The sequence below is a fragment of the Asterias amurensis genome, chromosome 20, assembly GCF_032118995.1.
Source record: "Asterias amurensis chromosome 20, ASM3211899v1".
Taxonomy (NCBI): Eukaryota; Metazoa; Echinodermata; class Asteroidea; order Forcipulatida; family Asteriidae; genus Asterias; species Asterias amurensis.
In genome coordinates, this window is record NC_092667.1 from 14,885,926 (window position 1) to 14,913,884 (window position 27,959).

Below are 27,959 nucleotides of genomic sequence, written 5' to 3' on the forward strand. Positions count from 1 at the left end.
TATCATCATTTCCAAAGGACCTACCTGCAACAACAAAGTTGCAACGAACGGGAAAGTTTCATTACTTTGTTTCCACATTATTCCAACACACACGTAGACGAGACCTCAAATCGTAGTGGTCAACCAGTTCTAATCATTCCCCCCCCCACCCCACCCCCCTCTTAATTATTTTCGTTCGGTCCCTTTAAAATCCAACCCGTCGGTGCAGTGCTAGTGCGTCATATCAGGTTGCTTGTGCAATGGTTTGTCGGAATTGCTAAAAGCATGTGCCTGAATTAATATTGTTTTCGGAATGAAGTTATTACTGTGTCTTTGTCCCTAGTTTATATTTTGATTGTAATGCAAAAGCTACAGTATCGTGATCGATCGTGTATAATTATTATTGGTCATAATCGGCTGTTTGTGTGCGAGCATGGAGAAGAAAATTACAGTTGTCAAAAAAAGATCTTATGAAGTATTAGTTGACACTTTGTCCTTTAAATGAGCTGTTACCGAGTCTTCTGGGAATAGGATTAATTTTTACTTTTTAGAAAAACAATTTCTAGAAAAAACTCTTCACTGAAACTGATTTCATAATGATGTGTTCCGGCCCGCATTGACTGTTACTTCAGTTGGAGCCTATTATCTACATACTCAAGATTATGAAACTTCGCAGTGCTTTACCGCCCAAACCCCGTAATAAAAGCTGGCAAAAACACGGCGGATGTTGGCGTTTTTAGCTAACTCCGAGGTTTACGGAGTCCAGTGGACTCCGTCACCGACTACCTCCGCGGACAGCCAAAATGTTTCATTTATGGTTAAATTTCAAGTTCTCAAATTTTTAGGAATTTGTTTTTGTTTGAATCTTTCTGTGGATGTGCTGGTGCCGCGCCGCCACGGGCCGTTTCCGCTGAGTTTATTTTTGTAGTTTATTTTTTCTCTCCATTTTATGAAGGTTTTATTTGAAATAAATAATAATCACAACAATAAAAATAACATGAAAGTGCTTCATCGACAGTTCCGGTCGGATTGTCCTAAAAATATAAATTATGTTCATTATTTTAACTTCTGGCGCGAGTCAAGTTCCTTTAAAGGATGGTAAACGGTGATGTCATTGTCGTGGCCGAGTCCGTTCATACGTGTAATTCTATTGGTAAGTATGGAATCGTTTAAACCAATCGCATTTCTCGTTGCATTGGCACTCCATAAGTGAACAGTGCGCATGCTCAAATTTGACATGCAATTTGCACTTTCAACCCCGGTTCCTGAAAAAAGCACACTAAACCAGTTTGAATGATCCACAGTTTCAGGTATGATTTCAGTTTTAAAACGTGTTTATTTGTTCGTTTTTGTTTATTGTATTCAGTTTTAAAATAATAGTAGATCGTAGTAGGTTACCTATAGTGTATGAATCAACATTAAAGTGTATTTTTAACAGTGGAACGTCTTTTTATTTTAGATACGAAAACATTTCTAAAGTGAAAACGCAATATTGACAAGTCTTGTTTTATTTTATTGAAAAAACTGTCACTTTTTATTTAATATGCATGCAGGGTTTTGGGGGGTTGCGTTAATGTTTTGGGTTTTCGACACCAAGAAAAACTAGTTACTTCTAAAAAATTGTGTGCCAACTTGCCACGTAAATGCAGAAAGTTAAAGTTAAATATTTTCAATATCAAAATATCATGGACCAACAGCTAGCAACACAAGCCAACACACTTCACTTGATTTGATTTTGAAATATTTCTACCTCCATCATAATGTCATGAAATTATTTGACATGAATTATTAAACTGACCACAGTAGATGTATGTGGTTGTTCCGATAGCTATATTAACTCTTCTTCTATTTCATTCATCTTTGGAGAGGATGAAAGGTTCCATTCTGATTGTTTTGAGGATGCAGAGTTACAGGTTACTCGATTTTATTCACTCCGAAAAAAGACTGCCGCTTTATAAAAACCCACCCGTATACACCCCGTAAAACGTGTGTAACCACATCGCACGATTCGATGCCCCCCTTACGCTATCCGCATGCATCGGCCTTTGTTGAAGCCACTGACCTCATTACTATAATAAGCGCAAAAGAAGAGTTCCCACGATCAACTCATTACCATAATGCCCGCAAAAGACGAGACCCCAGATGGTCAGTGGCGGACTCTCATGTTTACATCGAAAGCCACCACCACGGACGCTGAGCGAAACTGATTGATAGGGTCCAAAGGTCATGATAAGGGAAGTGCGTGATTGGACATCAAAATGAATAATTCATTTGCTTCACATCCTGTGTTTTCTGATAGGTCTGATGAAAGATACATATTCATGAGCTGCATACTAGCATATATCAGAGAGCCCCCCATTTTTTTCCAATATTGGAATTTGTTTTCATGAAACACATTAAACCCGGAAGTTACAGACCCAATAAGGCTGTCGGCCTACAGCCTCCACATGCAGGTTAGTGGTACGAGTGCGGATGGTACTAGCACAAGAGACTTCCCTGTTGGAAGTAATGTGAACATTTAAATGTTGTGTGCCTGGAAGAAAGGCATAGTCTAAACGTCCTTCCTTCCTAGCAAACAAAGTACCCCTTTTCCCAGTGCCAAAAGGCCGTAAACGATAAAATTGCATTTCAAGTGGCAATTGTTCAGTAAGCTTGGGCGATATCGATTTATTTTATTCGCGATATATCGCCGACAATATATCGCGATATTCGATATAATCACGATTAATGAAATTTGACATCATCAGTCTTAAAACTCCAAGTGAAAGTTGTAGAAGAGACAGTCCTAGTATAAGAGAGGTGTTCTAATGACCTATTCTTCTGGTTTTACTCCAAACCTATGGGGTATCAGCTAGCAAATACATCGCAATATTTAATCGATATATCGATATATCGCAATTATCGCGATTATTGATATTTCGATTAAAACCAAATCCATTCGATATCGAAATCGTGTCCAAATTAAAATCGCGATATTCGATAATATCGTGATATCGCCCAAGCTTATTGTTCAGTTTCAATTTAAGGGCTTCAAGTTTATGTGAGAAACTACAACTAGATCTTGTCTGTTAGTGTAACGGATATCATTTTGCTGGAAGATTCTGGTCAAAGTGTCTCGGAAATTGGACATGGACTGCTTCTTGGCAGATAGTTTTAAAGTGAGCGATAGCTCAGTGAAATGAGTTGCATGCTAGTCTAGATGACAAACATACATATAAGAGTACATGTTTTGGGAAGTAGTCGGTATTCTAAGCACACATGAATATTCCCTTAGGCAAACATGTACTCCTGTAATCCAGTGCTTTGCCAAGATGGTCTTCTTGACCAACATTGTGCAGAATGACAACCAATTCTGCACTAGTATGCACATTGACCTTTTGTATGTTTCAAACATTGAAAATGCTCCAGTGTTTCAATAGGAATGTTCATATAGTACACGCCATTTGATCATCCAATTTGAACGTTCCTACCGTTCAGATTTCGAGACGTTCCCAAAGGACTTCATGACTGAAAACTGAAACCAATTACTGTCAACCAACATGACAGGCCTGAACTTTTCTTATTTTCATGTATGCCCATTTTCAAAATAATGGCAAATTAAGTTTGTGCCTATGGTTTCTGAAACCATGGATGAAATGATCTCAGGCCACAATGAAAGCAGTTTGTTCACATTCTCTCATTTTAGGAAAACATAACACTAATTGTATAATTATGTTTAATTTGCATCGGGGATAAAGCATCATTTTACCCTAGTTGGTATGAACCTGCTCTATGGTATGAACATGCTCTACATATATGCAAAGGTCTCGGGTTCGAATCCCACCAGAGTAATATGGATTTATAATGTGCACTTCTCCAGAAAACCGGTGTATACAATGAACATTAGGGTAAAACCAAAATAAAAACCAATTATATACTCAAAGTTTTGTTGTCACTTGGACCATTACATGTACATGTAGGACCACGTGTTCAAAGTGCATTAAAAATGGTGAAGTTCACCTTGATCCATCTATTACAATAGTAACATGTTTGCTGAATGGTGTACAACAATGTTACTGTCCTTGGACCTTGGATTTCTTTTGTAAGTGCTTGGTCAGCTGTGGTGATGACTAACTCTAACTGTAAATCGTAATCCAATTAGTAATGGCATACTGTGTCTACATGGTGTACAATCTAAAGCAGGAGTGACATCAAGCCTTTGTGTACTGTACAGTTATTTGTAAAATGCCTAAGAGTTAAAGGTTGTGAAGTGAATTCTTCCTCTGTCATGTCTGTGTTTGAACTCTGCATTGCCGTACTCTGTAAATCAAAGGGTTTTTTAATTTTTGTAGGGAAAGCTAACATGACTAATGGCTTATATAATAGATGTTAAATTTTCATCGGGGATAAAGAATATTAATTTTGGTTTTTACCCATACACCGATGTGTGTTAGCACTGTATACTCAGTACTTTCCCGAGTCCTGTGAAAAAAAAAAAAAAAAAAAAAAAAAAAATATCACAGGCATGTTACTCGGGTGGGATTCGAACCCACGACCCTTGCAATTCTAGAGCAGTGTCTTACCAACTAGACTACCGAGGTTGCCTGGCAGTTAGAGGCAGTTCGAATCCTATATTTTGGCAGCGGGTACCGCAACGATATATAATAGATGTTAAATTTTCATCGGGGATAAAGAATATTAATTTTGGTTTTTACCCATACACCGATGACTAATGGCTGATTTACTTTCTTACAGAAGTACTGCAATACCTGACTGAACATGTGACAGGGTTTCATGTACATGTACATTGTGCAAAGGCCTACATGTACAATGTATTTTAAATGTTAAATGCAAACTAAATTCTCCCACCAGCTGCCAGCTAAACATCAAGATTTTTCTTAAATTACATAAATTTAATTTAAAAAATGTAAATTTTTGCCAGCCCAGAACAGACTGGACACTGGCTTTAAAAGCGACATGATGAGTTGTCAAAGAAGCACAATTGACAGTGTAGTATTTTATTTGAAGAATTCTTCATTGTTAAGAATTCTTCAGAGTGAAATTGCAAGTCTTTCTCAAGCATCTGAAAACACACAATTCTAAATGACAAGGGTGTTTTTCTCTCAGTATCGCTTAAAAAATGCATTGTGTAAAAAGGATGGTCTTTGACAATATTATGCCTACCAAAACTGTACCCTGCTTTTAAGTTTAGAAGAGAGAACCGTATACTATGATGTGCATATTAATGATGTGTTTTTATACAAGATGCTTGATGTACCCTCTCTGTAATCATTCGTATCCTACAGTACATGTAGTAGGATTCCTACTGGAATGTACATGTACACAAGTAGCATCATACAATCAAATAAGATATGCAGTGACTCAGCCTCAACACGTCAAGGTATTCTCCAGACACAAGTCCCCTGACGTACACGCATGTTGTACACTAATAATTGGTTGTGCAGCATAAGTGCGGCATGTGCTATATTAGTCAAAATTGCTGTGCTTCTTCGATTTTGGGTCTCACCAAGAAACTGCCAGTAATTATTACATCAAGTTGCTCAGGCTGGGTTATTTTTGATTCAATTGATTACAGAATCAAGGATAGAAGGTGATGTTTATAGTGGAGTGCTAGCTGAATCATTTTCTATATTTTGTATTTTATTGACCGTTTAGACTTGAGTTTCAGTAAAAATCAGCCCATGAGTTGTGTATCATATGCCCTTAATGAAGGGAAGGTTCATTATACTTTGGGGATTTTTTTTATTGGATTACAGGAAAATATAGCGCTAACTGTGTCTCATGTCCAACAAGGTCAAAGGCAGGCATGCACGCTATCCATAGTCCGCGCGCATGACATGTACACTGTAAGTGGGTTATAAAAAGCATGCTAGAAAATTAGACGGTGCGCTCCGCTACATGTAAGCACATTTCTTTTGTCTTTCAAAAAGAATATCAAGACTCACCTGATCTCTTTTTTTGTTTTTCTTACAACTTTCTGCCTTTTTACCCTTTTCCCTTTTACTCCTTACTCCAGGTAACTTGGCGCTACTGTAAATCTATTTTGCATTTTTAAAATAATTGCCTTATAAGTTATTAATTGTGTATTTTGATTGCTTTCAGGTACAAGAATCGTGTCGCCCAGTTCTCAAGATGTCGAATTACAACGTGGTCAATGTGTATTCATCGAGTCAGACAACAGATAACATGAGTCGAAATGTCATGTTACAATGGGTCAATACATCATTAGTGCTCAATTACAGCAAAATAGAGGAATTATGCACAGGTAATTGTTTAACAAAGTATTAAGTCTGGCAATTGTGTAGTGTAACTCGGGGCTTGAAGTTAACTCTGGACCACAGAAAGGTCTAAGACCAGTACATTTAGCCTTCAGCCCAAAAAATTACGACTGGACAAGCCCGATGATCTAATAGACCGATCCAGTAGGCTCCGCCCACTACGCACGTGTGAGCAAGAACACGTGGGCCTCTCCAATGCCTTTCTGCACAAATCTGCCGCGCGCGCCAAGATACACGCACGCATGTCGAACCTTATTTGTCGGACCTTCGTTGCGTTGTGATTGGTCAATACGCAATGGGGCGGAGCTTAGTAGATCGGTCTATTGACCTCATTGTGTAATATCTTCTCTCTTTGTGAAAAATTTTGATATTGAATCTGATGTATCTAAATCCTATCTGAGTATCGAAGCAGTATGACAAATGAGATAGACCTTCTCTTATTGCTTGCTCAACTCATGTTGATCTTGAAAAATAATTTTGGGTCCAGTAAAAATGTTGAGCTACTACAAGACCTGCAGTCATATGGATTATTTGGTTGTTTCTCACATAACAGGTGCGGCGTATGCACAGTTCCTTGACCTGCTCTTCCCAGAGGCTAATATCAGTTTAAAAAAGATCAGTTTTACCGCCAAACTGGAACACCAATACATCGCCAACTGGAAAATTGTGCAGTCATCATTCAAGAAGATCGGCATTGATAAAGTGAGTAGAGGGTGACATTCATACTTGATTGTACTGCAAGGAGCATGTTTTGATGTTTTCAGGTGAAGAAACAGCAATGAGCAAGTTTGGGCGGGGACTAGACTTGACTAGACCGACTAGACTAACCAAAAACCATAGAGCACAGGGAGATTGACTATCTCGAACCATGCACTAAAGCATGGTCGACTACGGTCAATTCGAGAGCTACGTCATGGCTCTGGTCCCTTACCCAAATTTGCTCATCGCTGGTTCTGAAATAGAGGTTATTTCTGAAATAGAGGCTATTTCTGTGAATCATCGTGAGTGACTACCCAATTTTATGAAAACATGAAATCCTGGAACTAATTATGAGAACCAATGTTGTCTTTTCTTAATCAAGTCAGAGTTTCATTGATGCAACCATATTCAAAGAAAAAGGATCACAAAAGAAGCTTCAAAAAGTTCAGAAAAGTTGTTACAAATATTGTTATGAAGTGCTTCATCCATTTTTAAAGTTGCCTTTCCCATTGCTACCAACCAGATTATACCTGTAGACAAGCTTATCAAGGGGAGATTTCAAGACAACTTTGAATTCGTCCAGTGGTTTAAGAAATTCTTTGATGCTAACTACGGTGGTCAGGAATACGACGCAGTTGCTGCCAGGCATGGGCAGGCGACAACAGGTGGGCCTGGAGGTGTAGCCCACAAGAAGGTGGCCACCAAAACTCGTAAGTGCACAGATCTGACAAGTTTTTTAATTTTTAATTTTTGTTTACTCTATCTTGGTTTTTCTTGAAATCTCCACAAACTTTTTTATTCCATTATTAATAAAAAAAAATAAAAAAAATATTGAACTTTAATTTTTATTTATTTACTAATAAGGCCATCAACTCTATATATATATATTGTGATATTTTGATTAGGTTTACTGTTTGCATCAGGTTAATGGGGAAGAACCCTGGCCTCTTGCATTTCTGTTCTTCAGTGTTTTACATTTTAAATTTTTACCATTTTTTAATCTATTGTTGTTATGGAAAATACATGTAAATATGAAATAGGAGTAAATTAGACATCATTGCTAGTAATCATTACTCTTGGGGACGCCATGTTTTGATGCCAACACAAACATTCCAACGACATTTCCTGACTATTTTCTTGCTTGCATTAATCCAAGTTTGTCCTGAATGTGAAACAGACACTCCAAGGTCAAATGCAGTTCTGTTGTAATCAACTCATTTTCCAATAAATAGAATCCTCATAAAAGTCTCTAACCTTTACGTTATAATAGTGTCAAATGTCATTTTATTTGATAAATACTCTTTTTCAGAGTGAAATTTGAAACATGCTGTCATTGAACAGCAGAAACCAATGGGTTCTGACATTCCACAGAGGAATTTCTGCACTGTCAATAATGTAGGCCATATCAATGTAGTTTCAGTTGTACCATATTTGAAACGTGATGTCATTGAACTTTATTGGATTTTTAAAAACATTGCTCTTGAAAGGCATCTAGCACAATGGCATTTGACACTATTTCAACATGAGGTTAGAGACTTGCAATATCTGCCGCTGTTTTTATCTCTTTTCATTGGAACTGATTTTTACCTTGGAGTCCCTCTCTTAAGGCACTGGACTCTAATGGTTATTACTCAAAATAATTGTTAGCATAAATACTTACTTGGTAACGAGTGTTGATAGTGTAAAACATTGTTAAAATGGCTCGCTCTAAAAACTTAGTTTTTGAGAAAGAGGTAGTTTCTCACTCAAATATTAAAAGACTTCAAACCTGAAGCCCTTTTTAGGCATCTGGCAAGGGTGTTTTTTTCATTAGTCTTTGCAACTGTGATGACTCCAAATTTTCACAGAGTCATTATTTGATGAATATGTTGGGATACACCAAGTGAGAATACTGGTCTTTTACAATTACCAAAGGTGTCCATTAACTGTCCAGTGCCCTTAAACATTGTTAGCATTTCTCGCTTTCATACAATCCTCACTTATTGCGTGTGTGCTTGTTCCTGTCCAATTGCATGTGTCTGTTTGTCTGTGTGTTTTTCAACCGACCTTCTTTCAGCGTCTGCAGAAGCTTCTCCTATGAAATGTACAAAGCAGCTTCCCGTCAAAGGTAAACTTGAAATTGTCAGAAGGGGACTTTGGTGTCGCACAGTGGGAGCAGGAATTAAAAACAACTCATTAGTGTTCACCTACCTGCAGCTGCACCTGTTTTGTGGATAGTATTCCTTTGTTTTTGTTTGGGTTGTTTTTGTTTGGTTTGGTTTGTTTATCATTAATGATGTGACTGTCTGTTCCTTACACGCTTCGTGTACAAAGTAGAAGGAGAGTATCGTAAGTAGAGTGTTGAATATTTAGTTTGAGTAAACTTGATTTGTTTCATCCATCACATCAAGTTCATCATCTCGTAAAATGACTTGTGTCAAATGTGCACTATTCTTTATTTCCACAAGACCCTCTTGATTTGAGTATGTTTGTTTTCGCATTGGCATTCTGATTGGCTTCATTCATTGTTTTAACAAACACAATCCAAATATTAAAAATTCCTTAAAATTTACAGGTCGTCACAGGTTACCTGTAGTTTTGTGTCTACAAGTTGGTATTGCAAGTCATTTTTTGTTAAACAAATGCTGAAAGTCAAGTTGCAATACACAGAATGTGCCTTGCATCCTTTGGTAATTTGGCGCTATATAGATCCAGTTATTATTATTATTAAAATGAAACGTAGGCAGCCTGAGTCGGACTGGTGCCCACATCACTGAAATGAAGTCAGCAGTGACACCACTTCATGAACTGTCAGTGGTTATCATCACTGTTTCTGTTTTGCTTTGTACGATGAGTGTAAGCTTTTGTATAAAACTGCACTGTTTCATCCTTATTAGCACCCAATAAAAGTCTTAGTTTATATTTTATAACTGTGATATTGTTTTGGGAAAATGTCTGGGGCTTAGATGTTTCTCATCAGACCTTTTTGTTGGGAGGGCAGTATGACATCATCAAATGGGTGCTCTGATGATGGTTCTGTTACACCCGGTTCAGACAGGTGCGCCAGAGTCGCGCCGAACCAAATAGATTAGGAACATCTTTAGTCCTTACAAATGACTGCAACAGTTGATCTTTCGACTTCTAGCACGTCTAGTCGACTGCTTCAGATGTCAAACTTATAGACCTTGGTTTGGCGTGACTCTAGAGCAACTAAATGTGTGTTAACTGCACTAGAATTTTGCACTTTCAAGGTTTAACATTTTATGTGGTTTACATGGTGCAATAAGTGCAGAATTTGCCAGTATGCAGAGCTTTGAAACAAGACCCCAACAATTCTAGACCTTTGTAAAATTGTTGGGTTTTCATAGAAATCCTAGCCCTGAATGTAGGGAAGAAGGGAGGAAAGTAGTGATGCAATAGACCTATCAGGGTGCGGCCATCTTGATTTCCCCCATTCAAATCATTGTCACCAAACCAAAGCTGGAGGGGGAAATAGTCTGGTTCCTTTGTGTACAATGACTGTTAGCATCGATGACTATCATTGAATATAAGGAACATGGCCAAGATGGTAGCACCAGGATAAAGGTCTTTATTTTTTTTTGGTTGCTACAAATTATAACAATAAGCACTACAGTGTAACAGCACTTTGAAATGCACATAAACGTACATGTAGGAGAGTAGTAATGTAACTCCTAAATCAAAGAATGTGGTTGCCACATTGCACGTTAGTTTTACATGTATGGGCCATGTTGTTTAAATTACACGGTTTTAGCTTATTAAATATTTCTTTGTAAAAAAGGCAATTTGGTTATTCAGGGTAGTATGCACATATCTGTCACTGATTTCTGCTATTTGTTACTTGTTAATTTGCAAAATACATAATTGTCTATCTGTTATGAACCGTTAATTATTTTGCAGTGGCCCATCCCCCCCCTCCCCCCCAATATCATTTTCAGAATCAGCAGGGAGCCAGTTAAAACCCATGTTTCATGCATGACATTTTGGCTGGTTACTGGCTTGGGCGATTTGTTCCGTTAGCAGAGACGTGACGCTAGCTCTGACCATGGCACTAATCAAGTGTTGTCATGAATTCATTGGTGTTTATGAATGGAAATTATTATTATTATTTTTTTCATCTTTAGAGCCAAGAACAACAGTGAAGGCAGCAGCGGTAGCCAAACCAGCCGCCGGCGCAGCAACGAGGAATAATAACCAAAAAAGCAACAGGGAAAACATGGAAGTCGCTGAGCTTAAACTAAAGGTAGGGTGCCATTACTTTCATAATCAGGGCCCAATTTCATGGCTCTTTTTACCATCAGCAAAGAATCGGCGCTTGGCTCTGCTTACCGTAAGCAAAGAATCAACACTTGCGGAAGCAGGGAATTATGTACTTACGTCAATCGTACTTCAGGGGGTAAGCAGGGAATTGTGTCTTTTGCGCATCTGTATTCCCTGTTGTTAGACATTCTATGCTTACACAGCTCATTTACTAGTCATACAAACATTAAGAAAATGTCATTTTGGCTAGTAGGCTTCTCAACTTAAAAGTTTGTTTTTTTTCAGTGCTAAGCAGATTGTTTGTGCGCTTACCAGGTGTTTGTTCTTGGGTCTTGCCCTCTTCCCTCAGGCCAAGGAAGCTGAGATCGCGATAGAGAGCTTAGAGAAAGAACGAGATTTCTACTTTGAGAAGCTGAGGAATATTGAAGTTATCTGCCAAGAAGGAGAAAATGAAGAAATCCCAGGGGTCAAGAGAATATTAGAAATCCTTTACGCCACCGAGGTAAGCTTCAAAAACAATAAAGAAATATTTATATACAGTGCTATTTTTTGCAAAGGATTTATGGGTTCTATTGCATACAGCCTGTGCGACCATTTTGTACATAGATGTGTTTTGTATGTATCTGCTCAGTTAACTTGTAGTGGACTCATTCTTTAGCCCTTCCATAATTTTCTTGTTTCCAAATATAAATGACAACAATGCACAGCCTACAGAGAGCACCTCTGATGGTTGGAACAAATACTTTGCACACATTTTCATGTCATCATGGATGCATCTTATGTAGCTTACACTCCCTCCAATAAGCACAGAGCATCCAGAGTGTTATCGAAGTACAAAGTGGCCTTAGAAATGAATCATCCACCAGATCAGGGTGGACCTTGTGATCAATTTCACAAAACACTAAGATTTGTCTTAAAGATGAGTTGTCAGTATGCATAGTGATTTGTATTGTGACATCACAATTAGCAATTTAATTTATTTAATTTAAGTTTGGTGTAAGTGTAACCAAACTGCACACTGTAAGCGTAAATGTAACATGAGTAAAATGACCTAAGCCTCCCCGAGTTTGTTTCTCTGTTCTCAAAGAATACGTTTGACTAAAGTTATATTTGCCCAAGCTTAGCCGTAACAAGTTGACCTGTCATGATTAATTTCTCCCATTCACCTGTCACAATCTTAATCAATTATGAAGCATGTATAACATCTAAGCAAGACTTTGTTTTGGAATGGGTACTACTAATTTTTAAAGCAAGCATAGAACCAATTCCAGGCACCCATATCGTTCTTCTTTCTCTCTCTCCCTTTTTTCCCCGTTCTTGTTATACCCGCTCGTCTTGAATGCTTCTTGTTTTTAAGGACGGCTTTGCACCCCCTGAGGACTTTGAAGACGACACTGTTAGCGATCCAGGAAGCTTTGATGACCAGCATGAGCAATACTAGGGGGTTAGACAAACATGTCCATCTGTAGAACCCTTGCCTGTTTTTCATTTCTTGTTTTTTCTTTTCAGTAAAGTGCCTTGTTTTTATCTCCTCATATCTATAGTTGTATTTCTTCCCTCTATTTCTAGATTGTTTTTATCCTACCCCAGTAGTTTCTGTGGATGCAGGCTTTGTTTTCATTTATGGATTTGTGTCATCATTTGTGCATCTTTTTACTATATTTGTTCATTTTCCCCCAATTTTTCCCCATTTGTGACTCTTTTCTTTCAAACTGGTGTATGTTCACTTCCTCCGCATTTTATGACCTTCATCCAAACCACTGCATGTGTCGGGACTCATTTAAAATCCCTAAGCGCTTCATGGCAAGTCCAAGAAAATGTTCCCCTTGCAGATTATAATACAAATCACATCATTGCTTTTCAGAGGGGTACAGGGTTTGTGCAGGCAAGCAACATTTCAGCTGATTGGCTGATTTTCTTTTTCAGGTTTCTTACTTGTGCCCTTGCAACTTGAAACACCATACAAAGTCAAAGTTAAAATAACACAATGTAATATTGTAGTAGAAATTGGTGTTATTTCAACACCTCATGGTGTAAATTGTGATTACTTTGTATTATCTTTATGTGACAACAACACCATTGGTGTAAATTTAACATCCTAGTGTTTTGCAGTGTGATTTGTTTTGTATATTATGTTTGTATTTAGTGAAATTGTCTGCATTCATATAGTCATATCTGTTTAGACTTTCAACCCATTTTGATTTAGACATTGATATCTTGTTTTTAATGTAGTGTCAGTGCATTATTGATTCTGCTTGCTTGTAAATTGATGTTTATTTAGTTCAATGTTGTCTTCTAATTTTGTTTTACTTGCATTCCATCAAGTTGTATTTTGACCACCTTGCTTATTCAGCCATGTGTAACACTGCAGCAGTTCATTATTTGCTTTAACCTGTACCTTAGGCTGTGCGTTGTTTCTTGGCTGTGTACGTGTACCTGTGTGTATTGGCTTGGTGATAATATGTTAAGATTGTATTCATGCTTTCTTTATCCATTTTGTTTCCTCCCCAAGTTGATGCAGTTACAAATGTTTAATATTACAAAGAGGGACCAGTCTATTTTGCCTCACTGTGGTGAAAAGGGCTGCACTACATAAGGGTCCAATAGACTCCTTTCAAGATGTTAAAAGCTATTTGGTGCCCTCATTGAGGTGAAAGGAAGCCCTATTGACCTCTCACACAACGTCGAATGCACTGCCGCATTACGCGCACCTGTCATTTATACCATTTTTGAGTCAATTCCTTTATGTACAATTTGACTCCTGAAGTGGTAGACAGGATAGGGGTGTGTGAGTGTGCTGGGCATTGTGGAAGAGGTCTATCGTTGTGTCTTTTTTGTATTTGTACATGCATGTATTTATTTCATTGTTTGACCTACTTGTAAATGATTGTGGCTTGTGTACTTGTGTTTTATTCCAGACCTCCCAATATGTACAATTTGGAAGCATGTTTTTGCATTTTATCGCCCATTTTTACATTTTCTCCATTTGACTCTTTATTTTCAAGATTATGACGATATTACGCTATCCAATGAGTTTGTCTTTTCATAAAGTACTTGGGCTTGGTAATGGGTTCTCTAAAACTTATAAAACAAACTCGTGAGCGAATCTGATATCTTTCTTTTACCAAGTTTGTATTTTAAAATGCTCTTATTATTAGCTTTTATAGTTGTAATTAATTCTTATATTTTTATACCGTAAGCCATGCTTATTAATATGCATAATGTCCTTTAGGCCTAAGTTTTCTAAAATTGTGGCATTAGGAAATTAACTTATTGTAATTTGGTTTACTTTTTTGGAAAATCCATCAGGGGTGCTATTTTTTTTCTTTTTCCCTCCTATATGGATGTAGACATATTTTCTTTATCGTTCTTAATTTTTTACTGTGCATTTTTACCTGTGAAAATTAATAAATGAAATGAAAATGAAATCTTTAAGATGACTACCCTTTTGTCTTCTCTCCTCCCCAGGATGGTTTTGAGACTCCAGACGCAGACGAGGGTGTGGCACCAGAGGAAGAGGTCGCTTATGGCCAGGAGGAACCTCTTGAAGACGGTGAAGAAAACCAATATTATTAAAGAGTTTCCCCAACGTCATCTTTTACAAAAATCACAGTCTACCATGAGTTTGTCAAGTACCCCAATAGTTTTGATCAGTTCGGAACTACTCCGTGGTGGAGAATATCTGTAATATACATCTTTACAAATCATCGCTGCCACCTTGTTCTTAATTTGCTAATATCCTTGTACCGTATCAGCAAATTCACAGTCAAAAAATTATTGTTTTTGCTCTATAAATCAAATGGGTTGACTGCTCTTCAAAATGTATCTGTACACCAAAACAAAATGTTCTTAAATTTACTGCTTTACTAAATTGAGAAATGAACTACAAGTAAGTCCCTATGATCCTATTTTTGGCATTGATAAATTGTTGGAAGATTGCCCTTTCCAGCCTAGTTTTGTCCCCATAGCTTTAGATGGTTAGGATCAAGACAATGGTTACTACGTGATTTGTATATGTTTCTGTAGTCCTGGGTTTGATTTCACAAAGCACTGAGATTCATCAGGTTTTGTGACAATGCCTTGCTAAGCAATTGAAGTGTGCTTCACAATCTTAGCATCTTTGTACAATGAGCCCAGGCTCATATTTACATCTTAAGATGAGTTATTAATATTGCCATAGTGATATCTATTGTGACATCACACTTTGCTTAGCAATTAAGATTGACACACAGTTAAGAACAGTCTAAGCTCTTTGTAAAATCGGCCCCTGGACAATGTTAAACATGCAGGGAAATAGTCTGGCACCTTTGTATGCTACCGTTTACATTGCTTTGCCCTTTACTAGGATACAGGGGTACAGACAAAGGTGGATGCAGTTTGATACACATGCTGATGTACCTGAGCATGCAAAATTTTTATTCATTTTTTTTTAGAAGTGGAATTCTAGCTAACACAGTGATTTTACTTTGTCCTAAAATGTGTTGAGTTAAACTTCATTTATGTGGAAGAAGACATTCCCATTATAAGCTTCAGTGTTGTGTGAGCATACCTCCAAATTCTTATTAGTTATGTTCCTTTTTTATTTATTTATTGCTTTCTTCAAAAATTGAAATTTGAACTTAAGTGTCTGACGGCTTCTATAAGGCGTAAAGGAAGAGATTTTCTGTGGTTTTTTTTACCGGGCGTTGTAGGTTTGAAATATGCATGGACCATATTGTGCTGACCCCTCTAGGTCGAGCAAGGCATGGCTGTTTGTTTGAGCAGGTTTAATATGCCATGTGCGACGGACTTGTAAGGCTAGTCTACTCTTTGTCAGAGATGTGACTGGTCCTCTTATTAAAATGGTGCTGCTGTACATCAAATGTGTATAAATCACTGGTTCCCTTGTATGTGCTTATTTAAACCAATATAATGACTTAACCCAAAATAATACACATGTGTAGATAAAACAAAAGCGCAGTGTTGCTGGCTTAGTGTCATCTTTAAAATGGTCTCAAATCTTATTATGTCTGTTTGTGTGCACAGGCGGAAATTTGAATTGTGGAATAATTACTAGACTTCAATACCATTGCTTAAATCTGCCAAAGGAAAAACTCTAAACTTCAATCCAGTAAATGAAAAAGTAATAAAAGTGGGTTTCCCGTGTTCAGGGAAGAGAAATTAAAGGCTTTCATCTGGTATCAGACTTTTTTGTCTGTTCGGTTAAAAACCCAGTTATTTCCGTCATGTGAAGAATTTAATACTCTTTGGTCTCTATAGTCATTGCTTACATTAATGAGTTTGTCAATGTTCACTTGTGTATTGCTGGCCTGGTGCTTGGGCAAGGAGATTCTTAGGGCACCAAGGCAGTGACCAGGGGGCGGGGAGGCAATTGCCCCCTGGTATTAGGCTTGAATCATTGCCCACAATGACATGTGACGATAGAATGTAGATGAAATAACACACTCCCTGATTTTCATTTTCCGGAGTTTGTTGTAGAAGATAATTGCCCTTGGCTCACAGTTACAAAACAGCAACTATTGTTGTGTCTTGTCACTCAGTTTGTGATTTACTTTTGGATCCTTGTCGGAAATTAAGATGATGTTAATGTGAGGCAATTTTGAAGAAGCTAAATATCAGACAAAAGATTGCATTACTGTCTAAAGACCTCGTTTTGTTATCATTTTATAGCTAGGCCTGTTAAGTCTAACGAACGGCTTTGTAAATAGTAGTGATTGGTCAGATTGACTGAATAGCGACACCACTGACATGAATATCAATGAGATCAAGGTCAAAGGTCTTAAAGCTGCTAAGCATGATGAAGCAAAGCATATCGGGCATTGTGTTAAGCGTAAGAGAAATTGACTAAGCGTTTGCATATAGTAGGAATGGCTATACAAGCTCGAAACATCATGCCATGTTCTCTGCTCATTTCTGGTTGACTGCTTAGTTTATGCTTAGCAGACTTGAGTAGTGTCCCCTGCTTAGCGTCTTGATGAAACTAAGCTATTCTTGTCATGGAAGCTAGACATTGTACAGTATTATAAGAATATTAATAACTAGTGGCATAACTTGAATTATTAATGATGTGAAGATTACTACAATATGTGATTGTCCCATTTGTTATGGTTATATTCTATTGTATACCTTACCCACTGATGTTTCAGTATCGTCCATGGTTTTTATAAATATTATTTCGCTTGGCATTCCCTTTTTATTGGACTTGTAATGTCAATTTACTCCCACATTAACTACTAATGCTTACTGCATATATACCAATACGTGTTATTATAATCATAAACAGAACAGGCACAAATCTGTTGAGCATTTCTACAGAAAAGTACAAGAGTCTGTAAAATACAATAACCGATTTTGGATCTATCAAGATTTTGTTGTGGCGCTCTGTTTTGGAAAGTTGTTTCGCGATTTCCTGTCTATGATTTTTGATAATGATCTTGATCTTAGCCCTGACTTTGGCTTTGGTTAAGGACCAGGCACTGTGGTAGCCAATCGGTAGGACTATATTCCTTGCTGTCTTTCTATAAAAGTCAAAGTCCCAAAGGGCTAGCACTGTGGTGACGATGTGTAGAAGTTTATTCACCATGTAAGCTATAACAAATTCCTGCCCAGTATTAATGTGTATGGGATTAGTCAAATATTAGTCAAGTTTCTCTTTTCAAAGTCCATTTCAGTAAGTCACCTTCGGTATGCCATCTTGTGCAATCTGTACGTACTGTCATTTGCATTTTGTGCACACTCATTTGCATTCTGTACTCTACAGTTGACATTCTGTACACCACAGTTTGCATTCTGTACTCAATCATTTTTATTCTGTACACCACAGTTAGCATTCTGTACACAAACCATCATCTTGCTTTTAGGATGGTTGGAATTAGTCAAAAATAGGCTTAGAAATCAGTCAGAATCAGTGGATCTCACCACAAGAGAGCTGCATGATTTCAAGTTCCATTTATCAGCAATTGTCTTGTAATGAACCTTTATAAACATCAACAAAATTCTAGTTCCATTAACCAATCTTTAATTTGAATACTTACATTCATGTGTCTATAATGATAAATATGTAGTAAAGGGAGCAAGTGTGTAATACTTTGGAATATTTATACACTAAATATGCCTTTGAAATCTCATATTTTTGCCATATTTGGGATCTAAGTTATATCATTTAGAAGTAATAGTTTGTCTTTGTGGCAAGAACTACACGAGGTGTCACAATGATTTATAACAAATGCTGCAGATTCTTTTAAAAAGATTATCAATTTAAAATTATTTGATTTGAAATCGGTCATCGTTCCATACATCTCGTCTTTCCGTGAGAACTTGTTTGATTTCAACAAAACCGTTTTTGTGAAGTTGATATTAGGCGTGCTAAGTGCCAAATATGGACTAATTGCTGGTCAGTTTTAGATCTTGTTGGTCTGAAGTGACCAAAAATCATCATCTAGGAACATTTTGTCATGGAACTTAATTTACAGACAAGACAAAAGTGGACACAACAAAACGAAACAAAAGTTGTTTCTTTTGTTGTTTCTTAAATATTAAATTCCCCCTCCCTCCAAACACTAGTTCAGTAAGGGAGAAATTCACCCTTTTTTGTTCTTCCCATAAATTGATTGCTTTTCCGTCTACCTGGCATTTTGCACATTTTCACAAAATGTCAGTTTATACAAACTAAACCAAGTGTTAATTTGTTTGGTTTTAAAAGAAATGAAGTGACCATTGCTTTTGTTTGTGTCCCCTAAATTATTATTGTAGTGTAGAATTGCAGGTGTTTTTTCTAACTTTGTGGGAACTATTGATGAAATTGGCAACTGGAAGTAATGTGAAAGATTAAGGTTTTTTACGAGAAAGGTGGTATAGTGACGACACTAATTACTTAGGATCTTGTAAATGGTACATTCTGCCAAATGGTCTTGTTATATACATGCATGTAACTGGAGATGATTTATTGATAGAACAAAACTCAAATCAGATTTTGATAACTTACCATAATGCAACAAGATGGTCAAAAATTTGTGAAACTATGATATAAAACTTGAAAACGATGGAAAATTGCATTTTTATGACAATAAGTTTAGGTCACAAAAGTTTGCATTCTGTTTTCAAAATGTTGGTATTGACTGACTGGTTTTATGAATAATTGTCCTCATAAAATTGTTTGTGGTGTTAGATTCTCAAAGTCACCAACTAATCCTGTGTCTATGACTATTCAAGTTAAGACATTGTCATAAAACACAGGATCAGGAAATCGAAGCTGTCTTCTGAGATTATCTTATGTAAAGAAGTAAAAATTATGTATGTCTGATTTGTCACACCACAAATTGACTGTATCTGACTTCAACTTATTACAAAATTCAAATTCCGAATGGACGATCGATCACGTAAAGAAAGAACCAATCTGTTGAGAGAATTATCATTGAATGTAATAATGACAATGTTCTCATATAAAATCACAAAGTATTTTATCAAAAAGAAAGTTTCAAATGAATCCTATGACGTCACCCTGTGAATACAAAATGCCATGCAATATTGTTTGTACATACCCTTGATCTCCTACAATACATTGTTTTTTTTTACCATTGTGTTTTGTGTTTTGGTTCATGTTTTTTTTGTCAACCATTGTTATATAATACTGAAGAATGTGATTTAACATTTTGTGCCGAAAATGCATGTGTTATAAAGTCGTTTTGAAAAGAGATGCGATTTTCTTTGTGTTTTTGTTTTACTGCGTCCCGTATGATCATCAAAGAGTCCCTTGTCTTGGAAGTTGCGAACTAATCTTGTATCGAACAGTGAGTTTTGTAGACGCTTCAGTAAGGAAAATAAATTGGGCCCAGTTTTAAAGGGTGAGTGTATGTACCTCCAAATGCTCTAGATTGACAGTCGCAACCTCGGAAGGGGCACAACGTTGGACCTATTTTCTCAACAATCCATAAAAGTCATAAAGGTATCTTGCTCTGCCCCACTTCTCAAGGGCTGTGGATTCTGTTCCCAGAAGCACAATGAAATATTAAAACCAAGGGTGCCTATAAAACATGAACCACCACCTCAAAATACCCCCCCCCCCCCCCCCCACCACCTGATGTAAAGAACTGCAAACTGTCTCAAGCTATAGGTTTCGAATTCCAGAGTGTTAAGCAACTCCACCTTACTCTCGGAGTATAAATTGGAAATCGGGGATTGGTTGGACTAGATTTATGTTTGTTTTAGAAATTAATTGAATACATAAAACACTCTAAAGAATTTAACAGTCGCACACAAGTTTGTTATGCTTTTATGTTTATTCCGTTTCAAACAGTGTTTTATGGTACTATTTTGTGTAATAAAATAAATATTAAATGCACCCAGCACATTATAAATAACATGTTATTACTCATAAAATATTTGTCATGAAATGTCCGATCTCTGGACAATGCGTAAAAGTTCAAATCGTTTAGAAAACACCTCAGAATAAAACTAAAAACATTGTTTTTTATAATTCTGACTGTGACTGAGTCAAGAAGACCAATTAGCGCCCCCACCGGACAGATGCAACGGAGGTCCACCTTGGTAAAAAGAAATTAGCATAACAATAAATGCAAAATATTAATATCACTAATAGTAATAATAAAAGAACGAGAACAAGTTTTTGTTTTCTCGATAAACATTTCTCTTTTATAAGCGCTAGTCTTTTTTATTCGTTGGTGAATAAAAGACTTAAATCTCTGACAATATGAAACAGACCCTGTTAACTTTAATATCAATTCGGTTAGTTACACACCACAACCAAACAAACACAAACTAGCAGTTCGATAAAAATGTGCGTCCTCCAATTTCGTTTGTTTCAAAATACTTTAATAGTTTTACAAAGCTTGGGACATTGCCCAGTTGTCCTCTATTCACATAGTGTTTTCATTGTCTGTTTTCTGACAAATTATTGTTATGTCACTGAAATAAGGTGGTATTCCAAATTAGTTAGAAAAAATAAATAAAATATGAAGTAAATTTCTCTACTTAGACAAACTAATAATAACACAACCATCTTCCTTTATGCTCTCTGTAAAGTATGGTTTCTCGGTCGGCCGAAGTAATAATAATAATAATAATAATAATAATAATAATAATTATTGTGTTATTTCGACCATGCATCCCTTGAGTCCGTCTCATATTAAAATTATTAGAAAAACAACAAGATGGTTGCACCGCTATAGTCCTCAACTTGGATTTGGTAATGAAGGAATATTTCGAAGAGATTCAAGTCCTTAGAAACATCTCCAGGACTAGTTTGGCAAGATGAAATCGTCTCCTTGCAACCTCTCCAGTCGGAACCTTCAGGAATTTTCCTCCTTCGGCTCGAAACTCCGCAAAGTCCAACGACATCAAGAAACATCCGGGCCTCCTGTGAATGTCCCATATCGGCCGAACGAGGGCGTGCTCAACAGACATCGTGCGAGGAGGAGCTTGGATAAGGGGTGTTAGCTAAACGTGAACAAAACACAATAATATTTGGGTTTTTGTACAAAAAAAGAATTGACTGGGGCCGAAAACATCCGGATTAACATACCAGTGCTCTACCAACTGAGCTATCCATAAAATGTGCAAACAATTAAGCGAAGTGTTGCGAGAAAATGTTACCAAGAAAATGAACAGCGCCATGTTCGCCAATGAGGGAACTTTTCCAATTGTAATTGTTATTAGTGTTCATCTACCCCACCCAACCACCTGACAAACCAACAAACACACAAACACCACAAGAAAAAACAAACAAAACTTACCAGTTCAATGATCCGTTCAGTCTCTGTTCTTGACAGGTTTGCCGCAGTCTTGATCGAAGTGTGAGGTAATTCTTGAAATTGAAAATAGAAAGTAAGAAAAATACGTGAACTACGGATTCGAATCTTTAACTATTATTATTAATTTTTGTCAATAGAACACATCAATAAGTTTTACATTCTGGACTGTATCAACCTTGACATATGGTTCTATTCCATAAAGATGATTAGCATTAAACACATCGTGCTAAGCAGAAAGTTTAAACAGGTCCCAATCTGAATGTTATAGGTGGACAATAGAAACTGGAGACAATTAGTTCATTAATAATAACGTTTTTACTTTGAAGTTACTGCCTTTACTGTGTAAGTTGTGATGATGGCCGGCTTTTTGTTTTAATACCCAAAAGTGTTTTTCGACTCAGGTGGACCCCGGTTCGAATCCAACCTGGGACTGCATCTGCGCGTACATTCAGTGAGCAGTGGATTACCTCATTGTGGATTCTCCCTCCCACACTTCAAACTGAGTAAACCGCCCCTCCCCCCACACAGTGCCCAAGTCGTGTTTAGGGACCCCCCTTGCATGGCTCAACTGTTGGTGATTAGTTTTCTTGTTCTTCTTGGAAAATGCGATGAGTTGTTGCTGGCATTACGCACTGTATCCGGATTGTCATGTTTACGACTTGAGTGAAGACTACGATGCTTGGTGGTTTCACCTACATTATGAAACAGGTCAATCCAATAAATGTCGCCCGTCATTAAAACCTATTTTATCTGGAATCTGTGCATTGCTCCAAACCAATGGATAACCTTTGTGCTTATTCATTGTCACGTTCCAGTAATCTTCAACATTCCATTACCCTTCTCATCAACATTTTATCACTATCCTAATAAGTACGATTGTACCATTGATGATGTTCACACAAACAGATTGATGTGGTTTTTGTGAAACCGCAAAATGCTTGAGGATGAATTAGTCATTTGGAACGAAACTGTTTGTTTACAATCTGTCGAAAACGTCCCAATCATGCAATGATTGAGTATAAGTGAGCTATATTTTTCCTGGAATTTGTGTAGATCTAAAAGGCATGTTATACATCATTTATTTTCTTCCTCCCCACCCAAGCTTTTTTTTTGCAATAAAGTACTTCCATCCTGTCAGTTTAAATATAAACAAAAAACATAAACAATAAACCCTTGATAATTTCATCTGTTAGGTGTTGGGGGATTAGTTCACGTTTGTATAAGCGGAATTTGTTGCTTAACAGCTTGATGAAATAACGGCTTTTAAAGGGAATACTTTTCCCATCTCATATACAAATTTATGACTACATGTCTGAACTATCTCTTTTGATTATTACTGCATGGATCAGTCATCGATGTAAACAACGGATTTGGTCACTGAATTCATGCAAATATTATCCCTAACCCTCAAACCACATTACTGAGTCATAACTTGAAGAAATGGAGAGTTTGGAGAACTGACCGCAACTGGCTACAATTCCTTTCACTGTTTGTTTCTTCTTTATAGAAACACCGAACAAGAAACCGGTGCGGGTGGTGATTCACTTTGTGGTAGCACCGGGCCCAGGACCCATAATAATTATCGAGGGGTTTTCCTGAACTTGGGCTGACTGATAAAAACACTGACTTGTGTGTTTCAATCAGGGCATAATTTATGAAACAGTCTTACATTTCTTTAGCAGAAATTGACAAGTATACCGCTCATAAATTGTACCAGGACATGGTAGTTTGACTGAAATCCCTATGATACCATAATTTGGTTGTGCTTAGCTACTTTTGTGCTTAACCCCCCCCCCCCCCGCTCTATGAAATTGGACCCTGATAATAGAGGCGCAAACCTGCAGACTGTTCGGGTGGTTTAGGGGGATGGGTAGTTTTTATTGGCCAAGTCAGAATTTAAACATCCCGTTAGAAATAGTGCCATTAAGTAACAGCTGGAACTGCTATCTTGACTGTGGGGAGTTGCAACTGGATTTAAGTTTGATAGCGATTCGCGCCATAAATTCTACAATGGGTTACTGTTAAAAAATCCCATTATATATAGTTCAGCCATCGGGAATAAAACTTCGCATGATTCATTGATTTAGATGAATTAATTCAAACAGTTTTAAAAACAGACAACTCAAGGTTTCCGACGGGAAATTGCATTAATATTATGGGCAATAGTTAATTTTACTTTTCATATTAAATGAATTAGAGCTGACAAAAATAATCGCAGACATTGTTCATGTTCTGTGCGATCAACCATAATGAAATAACGAACCTGTAAAAATGTGGACTTAATCTGTTGAGTGAGTCAGGAAAAATATAGTGAAAAATCGTGCACATTATTTCAGCACATGTCCTTGATTTCGGAACAACCTGATTCCAGGTTGAGGCAGTGTCCAAAATGGTGACTTCGGCTACAGCTACAGCAAGATCGCGCGCTGCCTATTCTTCATTGACAGACGCGCTGATCTAACCGTAAGCTGTTAGCCAAAGTCGCCAGTTTTGTCTTCAAGCTTGTGAAATCATAGTGAAATATTATACTCGCAATTGACCCAATCAAGATCACAACGGAAGTAGACTTAATATTTTATTATTAATCAATCCCATATTCTAGAGGAACACCCAGATACCCATGCCAGGAAGTGCTTCCTCAAGGAAACGGCCTGGTATTGCACTGAGGTCAACGTGCCACATCAATCAGGGTGGGGTGTGGGGAGAAAATAATTATTTAGCTTTTCTTACCGAGTAAACCCGTCAAGACATGCCGGTATTTCATCAATCTGCTCGGTACCAAACCCGATGGAACGATCACGGACAAATCTCCCAACTCGTTACTGCTGACGTTTCCATTGTTGTTGTTGTAGTTGTTGTTATCGTCGCTGCTATTGTTGTTGTTGTTGTTGTTGTTGTTGGTTTCATTCAAACTTGCAATCACGCTAGCTAAGAAACTGCTATCATTTTCATCGTTGTTATTGTTTATGTTTAGGTTGTTGGTTTGTGAGAATTTAAAACCCATTGAGAGAATAAACTCTGTCCATGTTTTGAGGCTGAGTGAGGAGGGTCTTGGGACGGCCAGGGTAGCTAGACGAATTGGGTACATCTCGGAGTTGCGTCCGTTCTGTTGAGACACACGGATGGCGTTTTTCACCTGCAATAAGTCGCAAACCAAATTAATGACATCGTAGTACAAGAAACTAGACCTGGTGCCTATATTTAAATTGCAGCAATTGAAATAAGCGTGACTGAACGTGACCATAAACCTGTGATTGATTATTGTATAATCACGGTCTGGAAACTGACCCAGAATCTGTGACCAACATGACCCTTGACGGGTCAGACTGCGGCAATACCCGAGCTAGAATCAATCTGTTTAATCACATCGGGGATCCAAATCCCAGGAGTTTTTTTTTGTAGGATACTAGACTATCCTCAAAGAGTGTCCACATTTTTTTCAAGGATTCCCAGTTTTTTTTTAATCGATTAAAAGAAATATATTTCCCTCATTGAAAAGCACTATACGACAGTGGCAGTTTTGATGTGCAGAAGACAGAAGAAGAAATTTTTCCCCCCGAACGGACCATGAACGGACCTATGCTGGGCGGGGAAAAGGAACCGGGGGTTACCGTGATTTTCTTCCGGGATGTGGTCCGTTATCACCCTATCATTCTCCACGGTAAGGAAGAGATGGTTTCACTGGGTACATCCGCTCATCAATTACAAGGTCGATGATATATGGGGTTTTGACATTGGAGAATAAACCGGAAGGGTGGGTGTACCGTGTTGTTTTATGGGGCTGTTAACCTGAACATTCCCTGGTTTAGATATGGCGAACAAGGCGTGCACTGTTTGGTTGGGGTTTATTTTTTATTTTTATTTTTTATTTATTTATTGACATCCAACAGCGGAAAGCCGCCACTTACAGGAATCGTTAAAAACTACGTGAAAGTATAAATTTAAATATGAATATAAATATAACAATATATAACATTAAAAGTTACACAATATTGATAAAAACATTATTATAAGTAGACAAAAATAGACAAAAATAGTACACCAAAACCCACAGACAGATTTACCCAAAACAGTGAAATTAACATGTGTCCACGATTATTTCAAAAAGGCTGAACTTTTTGAGACGACTTTTTATAGCAAGCTGTATAGTTTTCTAGGGCTAGCTTGAGTGGGTGGGTTTTCCCTGACAATTCTTGTAACAATGTTTTTAAACATTTTCCCATTGCTCCGTCAAACTGGCTCCGCCCCCTCTTTTTACTTTTGCATTGACGTTTGATAACCACTTTCCAAGTCACGTGAAGGGGGGGGGGGCAGATAAATTGAGGTTTTTTGCAGGCTCTTCAGGTTTTTATTATTCACTTACCAGGCAATGAAAATGTGCGATCGTACTTTTGAAATTCTTCTCGAGTGTGTATTGTACCACCCACCTCAAGCACTGTGTCCAACTGCGCAGGCGTGGTTGTGTTCTTGCGATGACGTCAGACTCTGATGTGTTGCTTATGAGAGATTCTGGGGGGGGGGGGTGGAACAAGAAAACTTCATGAGTTTATAACCTTTAAGCAATACAACCTGCCTCTCTAGATAAGGTTCTGAACTTGATATTTAGAATTTACCAATTAATTTAAAGTTTTAGTTTTGAAGTGATGTTTGTTTGTTTGTTCGGTTTGAAGATTTTTGCTCGATCGTCCAAGGGCGGCGAAATGATTTGTAAGTTTAGAACCAAGACGGAGGAAGACCAGATTTAATTTGCACAATTTGAAAATAGTTGTTATGTTAGATACTTTGTTCCCAAAGACAAACATTCACACGCATCTCACCTGAGCTTCGATTTCTGCTTCCCATCCTCGACATATTCTCACCATTTCTCGAGTTGGAAGAAGATACCGCCGACAGCCACAAAGAAAGTGTCGACGAAGTGTCAATCGGCGTCGACAGGGGCGAGAAGGGCGGGGCTGTCGGTGCGCACCTAGAGCACGAGAAGGAGGATGATGATGAGGGGGATGAACTCGCTGTCATGAAGGACGAGGTTGACGTATCACTGAACCAGCTCATCCTATTAGTGACATGTCTTTCTTGAGTACGAGGTAGCTCCGTTTGACAGACACTCTCCTCGTAGGATGGAGGTGCGTAAAAGAACACTGAGCACTCGTCATAAGATGGCGGCTGTTCCATATCGAGGCTTGGTTCATGATGCTGCTGCTGTGAACGTCTCCTGTAATGATAAGAAGTGTTAAGTCAAAATAATGCCTATATTGTGGGCATTAGACAACGTGTCGTTTACTTCTGCTTATTTAATTCTTTCATGCAATACTAAATTAAGTCAAGCCGGTTTTAGACGGATTGTAATTTATTCGCATCCCCTTATAATGATTTATATTAGGTGAACTGTTTATAGGTGGAAGTTATCCAGATTAGGAACGTGACAAGTCTATAAAAGTTCAGAATTTGACATTTTAGAGAGAATGAGAACGGCAATTAAAAAAGATGCACGACTGGCTTAGTTTAATGAAAAACGATGACCCCTTCCTCGAGTAAACAAAACAACAACATTAACAACACACGTATACTTGCAAAAACAACAACAACGGCAGCAGCAGCAGCAACAACAACAACAACAACAACAACAACAACAACAAATGTATAAAGAAGACGAACAGTCAATAAAACAATGTTTTGTTCATGCACTTACTTTTTCTTGAGACGACTCGGCAATCTGAATTTAGTCTTGAAGGTCAGAAATCTACTCGTGTCCATCTTGACGATGGCCAAGGTAGAAGTTTCTCCAGTAACAAAATCAAAGCTTAGTTTCGGCAAATGTGGAGGTTTATTTAGCTGCCTTTCTAGAAGGCAAGTCTACAGTTACAAACTTCTCTAGTACAGTGTTATTAATGATTTCCCGGTTGTTTTATTTGCGTATAGATCCTGCTTTACTGCTCTGGAACTGTGTTTTGAACTGACACTCATTGTGGTCTGCAAC

The 27,959-nt window shown here is 37.6% G+C and overlaps 2 protein-coding genes across 4 annotated transcripts; one reads left to right on the top strand and one right to left on the bottom strand.

Moving 5' to 3' along the window:
• The first annotated feature begins 1,199 nt into the window (after positions 1–1,199).
• LOC139952564 (microtubule-associated protein RP/EB family member 1-like) lies at positions 1,200–19,906 on the top strand. 3 transcript variants are annotated; one of them, XM_071951740.1, is made up of 8 exons: positions 1,200–1,289; positions 6,082–6,244; positions 6,811–6,959; positions 7,480–7,666; positions 9,013–9,063; positions 11,078–11,196; positions 11,563–11,715; positions 14,682–19,906. In XM_071951740.1, the coding sequence occupies exons 2-8, from the start codon at positions 6,112–6,114 to the stop codon at positions 14,787–14,789; spliced, it is 900 nt and encodes a 299-aa protein (XP_071807841.1). In that variant the 5' UTR covers positions 1,200–1,289; positions 6,082–6,111; the 3' UTR covers positions 14,790–19,906. The 3 variants fall into 3 exon arrangements, with proteins under 3 accessions (XP_071807841.1, XP_071807842.1, XP_071807844.1); XM_071951741.1 differs by having other exon boundaries at positions 9,022–9,063; XM_071951743.1 differs by lacking the exon at positions 9,013–9,063.
• Positions 19,907–20,355: 449 nt separating this feature from the next.
• Positions 20,356–27,890, bottom strand: LOC139952565 (uncharacterized). The gene is made up of 6 exons (XM_071951744.1): positions 27,672–27,890; positions 26,800–27,194; positions 26,346–26,491; positions 24,713–25,118; positions 21,965–22,035; positions 20,356–21,668 (listed from the first exon to the last, which is right to left on the bottom strand). Exons 1-6 carry the CDS (start codon positions 27,734–27,736, stop codon positions 21,444–21,446), a joined length of 1,308 nt encoding a protein of 435 aa, XP_071807845.1. The 5' UTR covers positions 27,737–27,890; the 3' UTR covers positions 20,356–21,443.
• Positions 27,891–27,959: the final 69 nt, after the last annotated feature.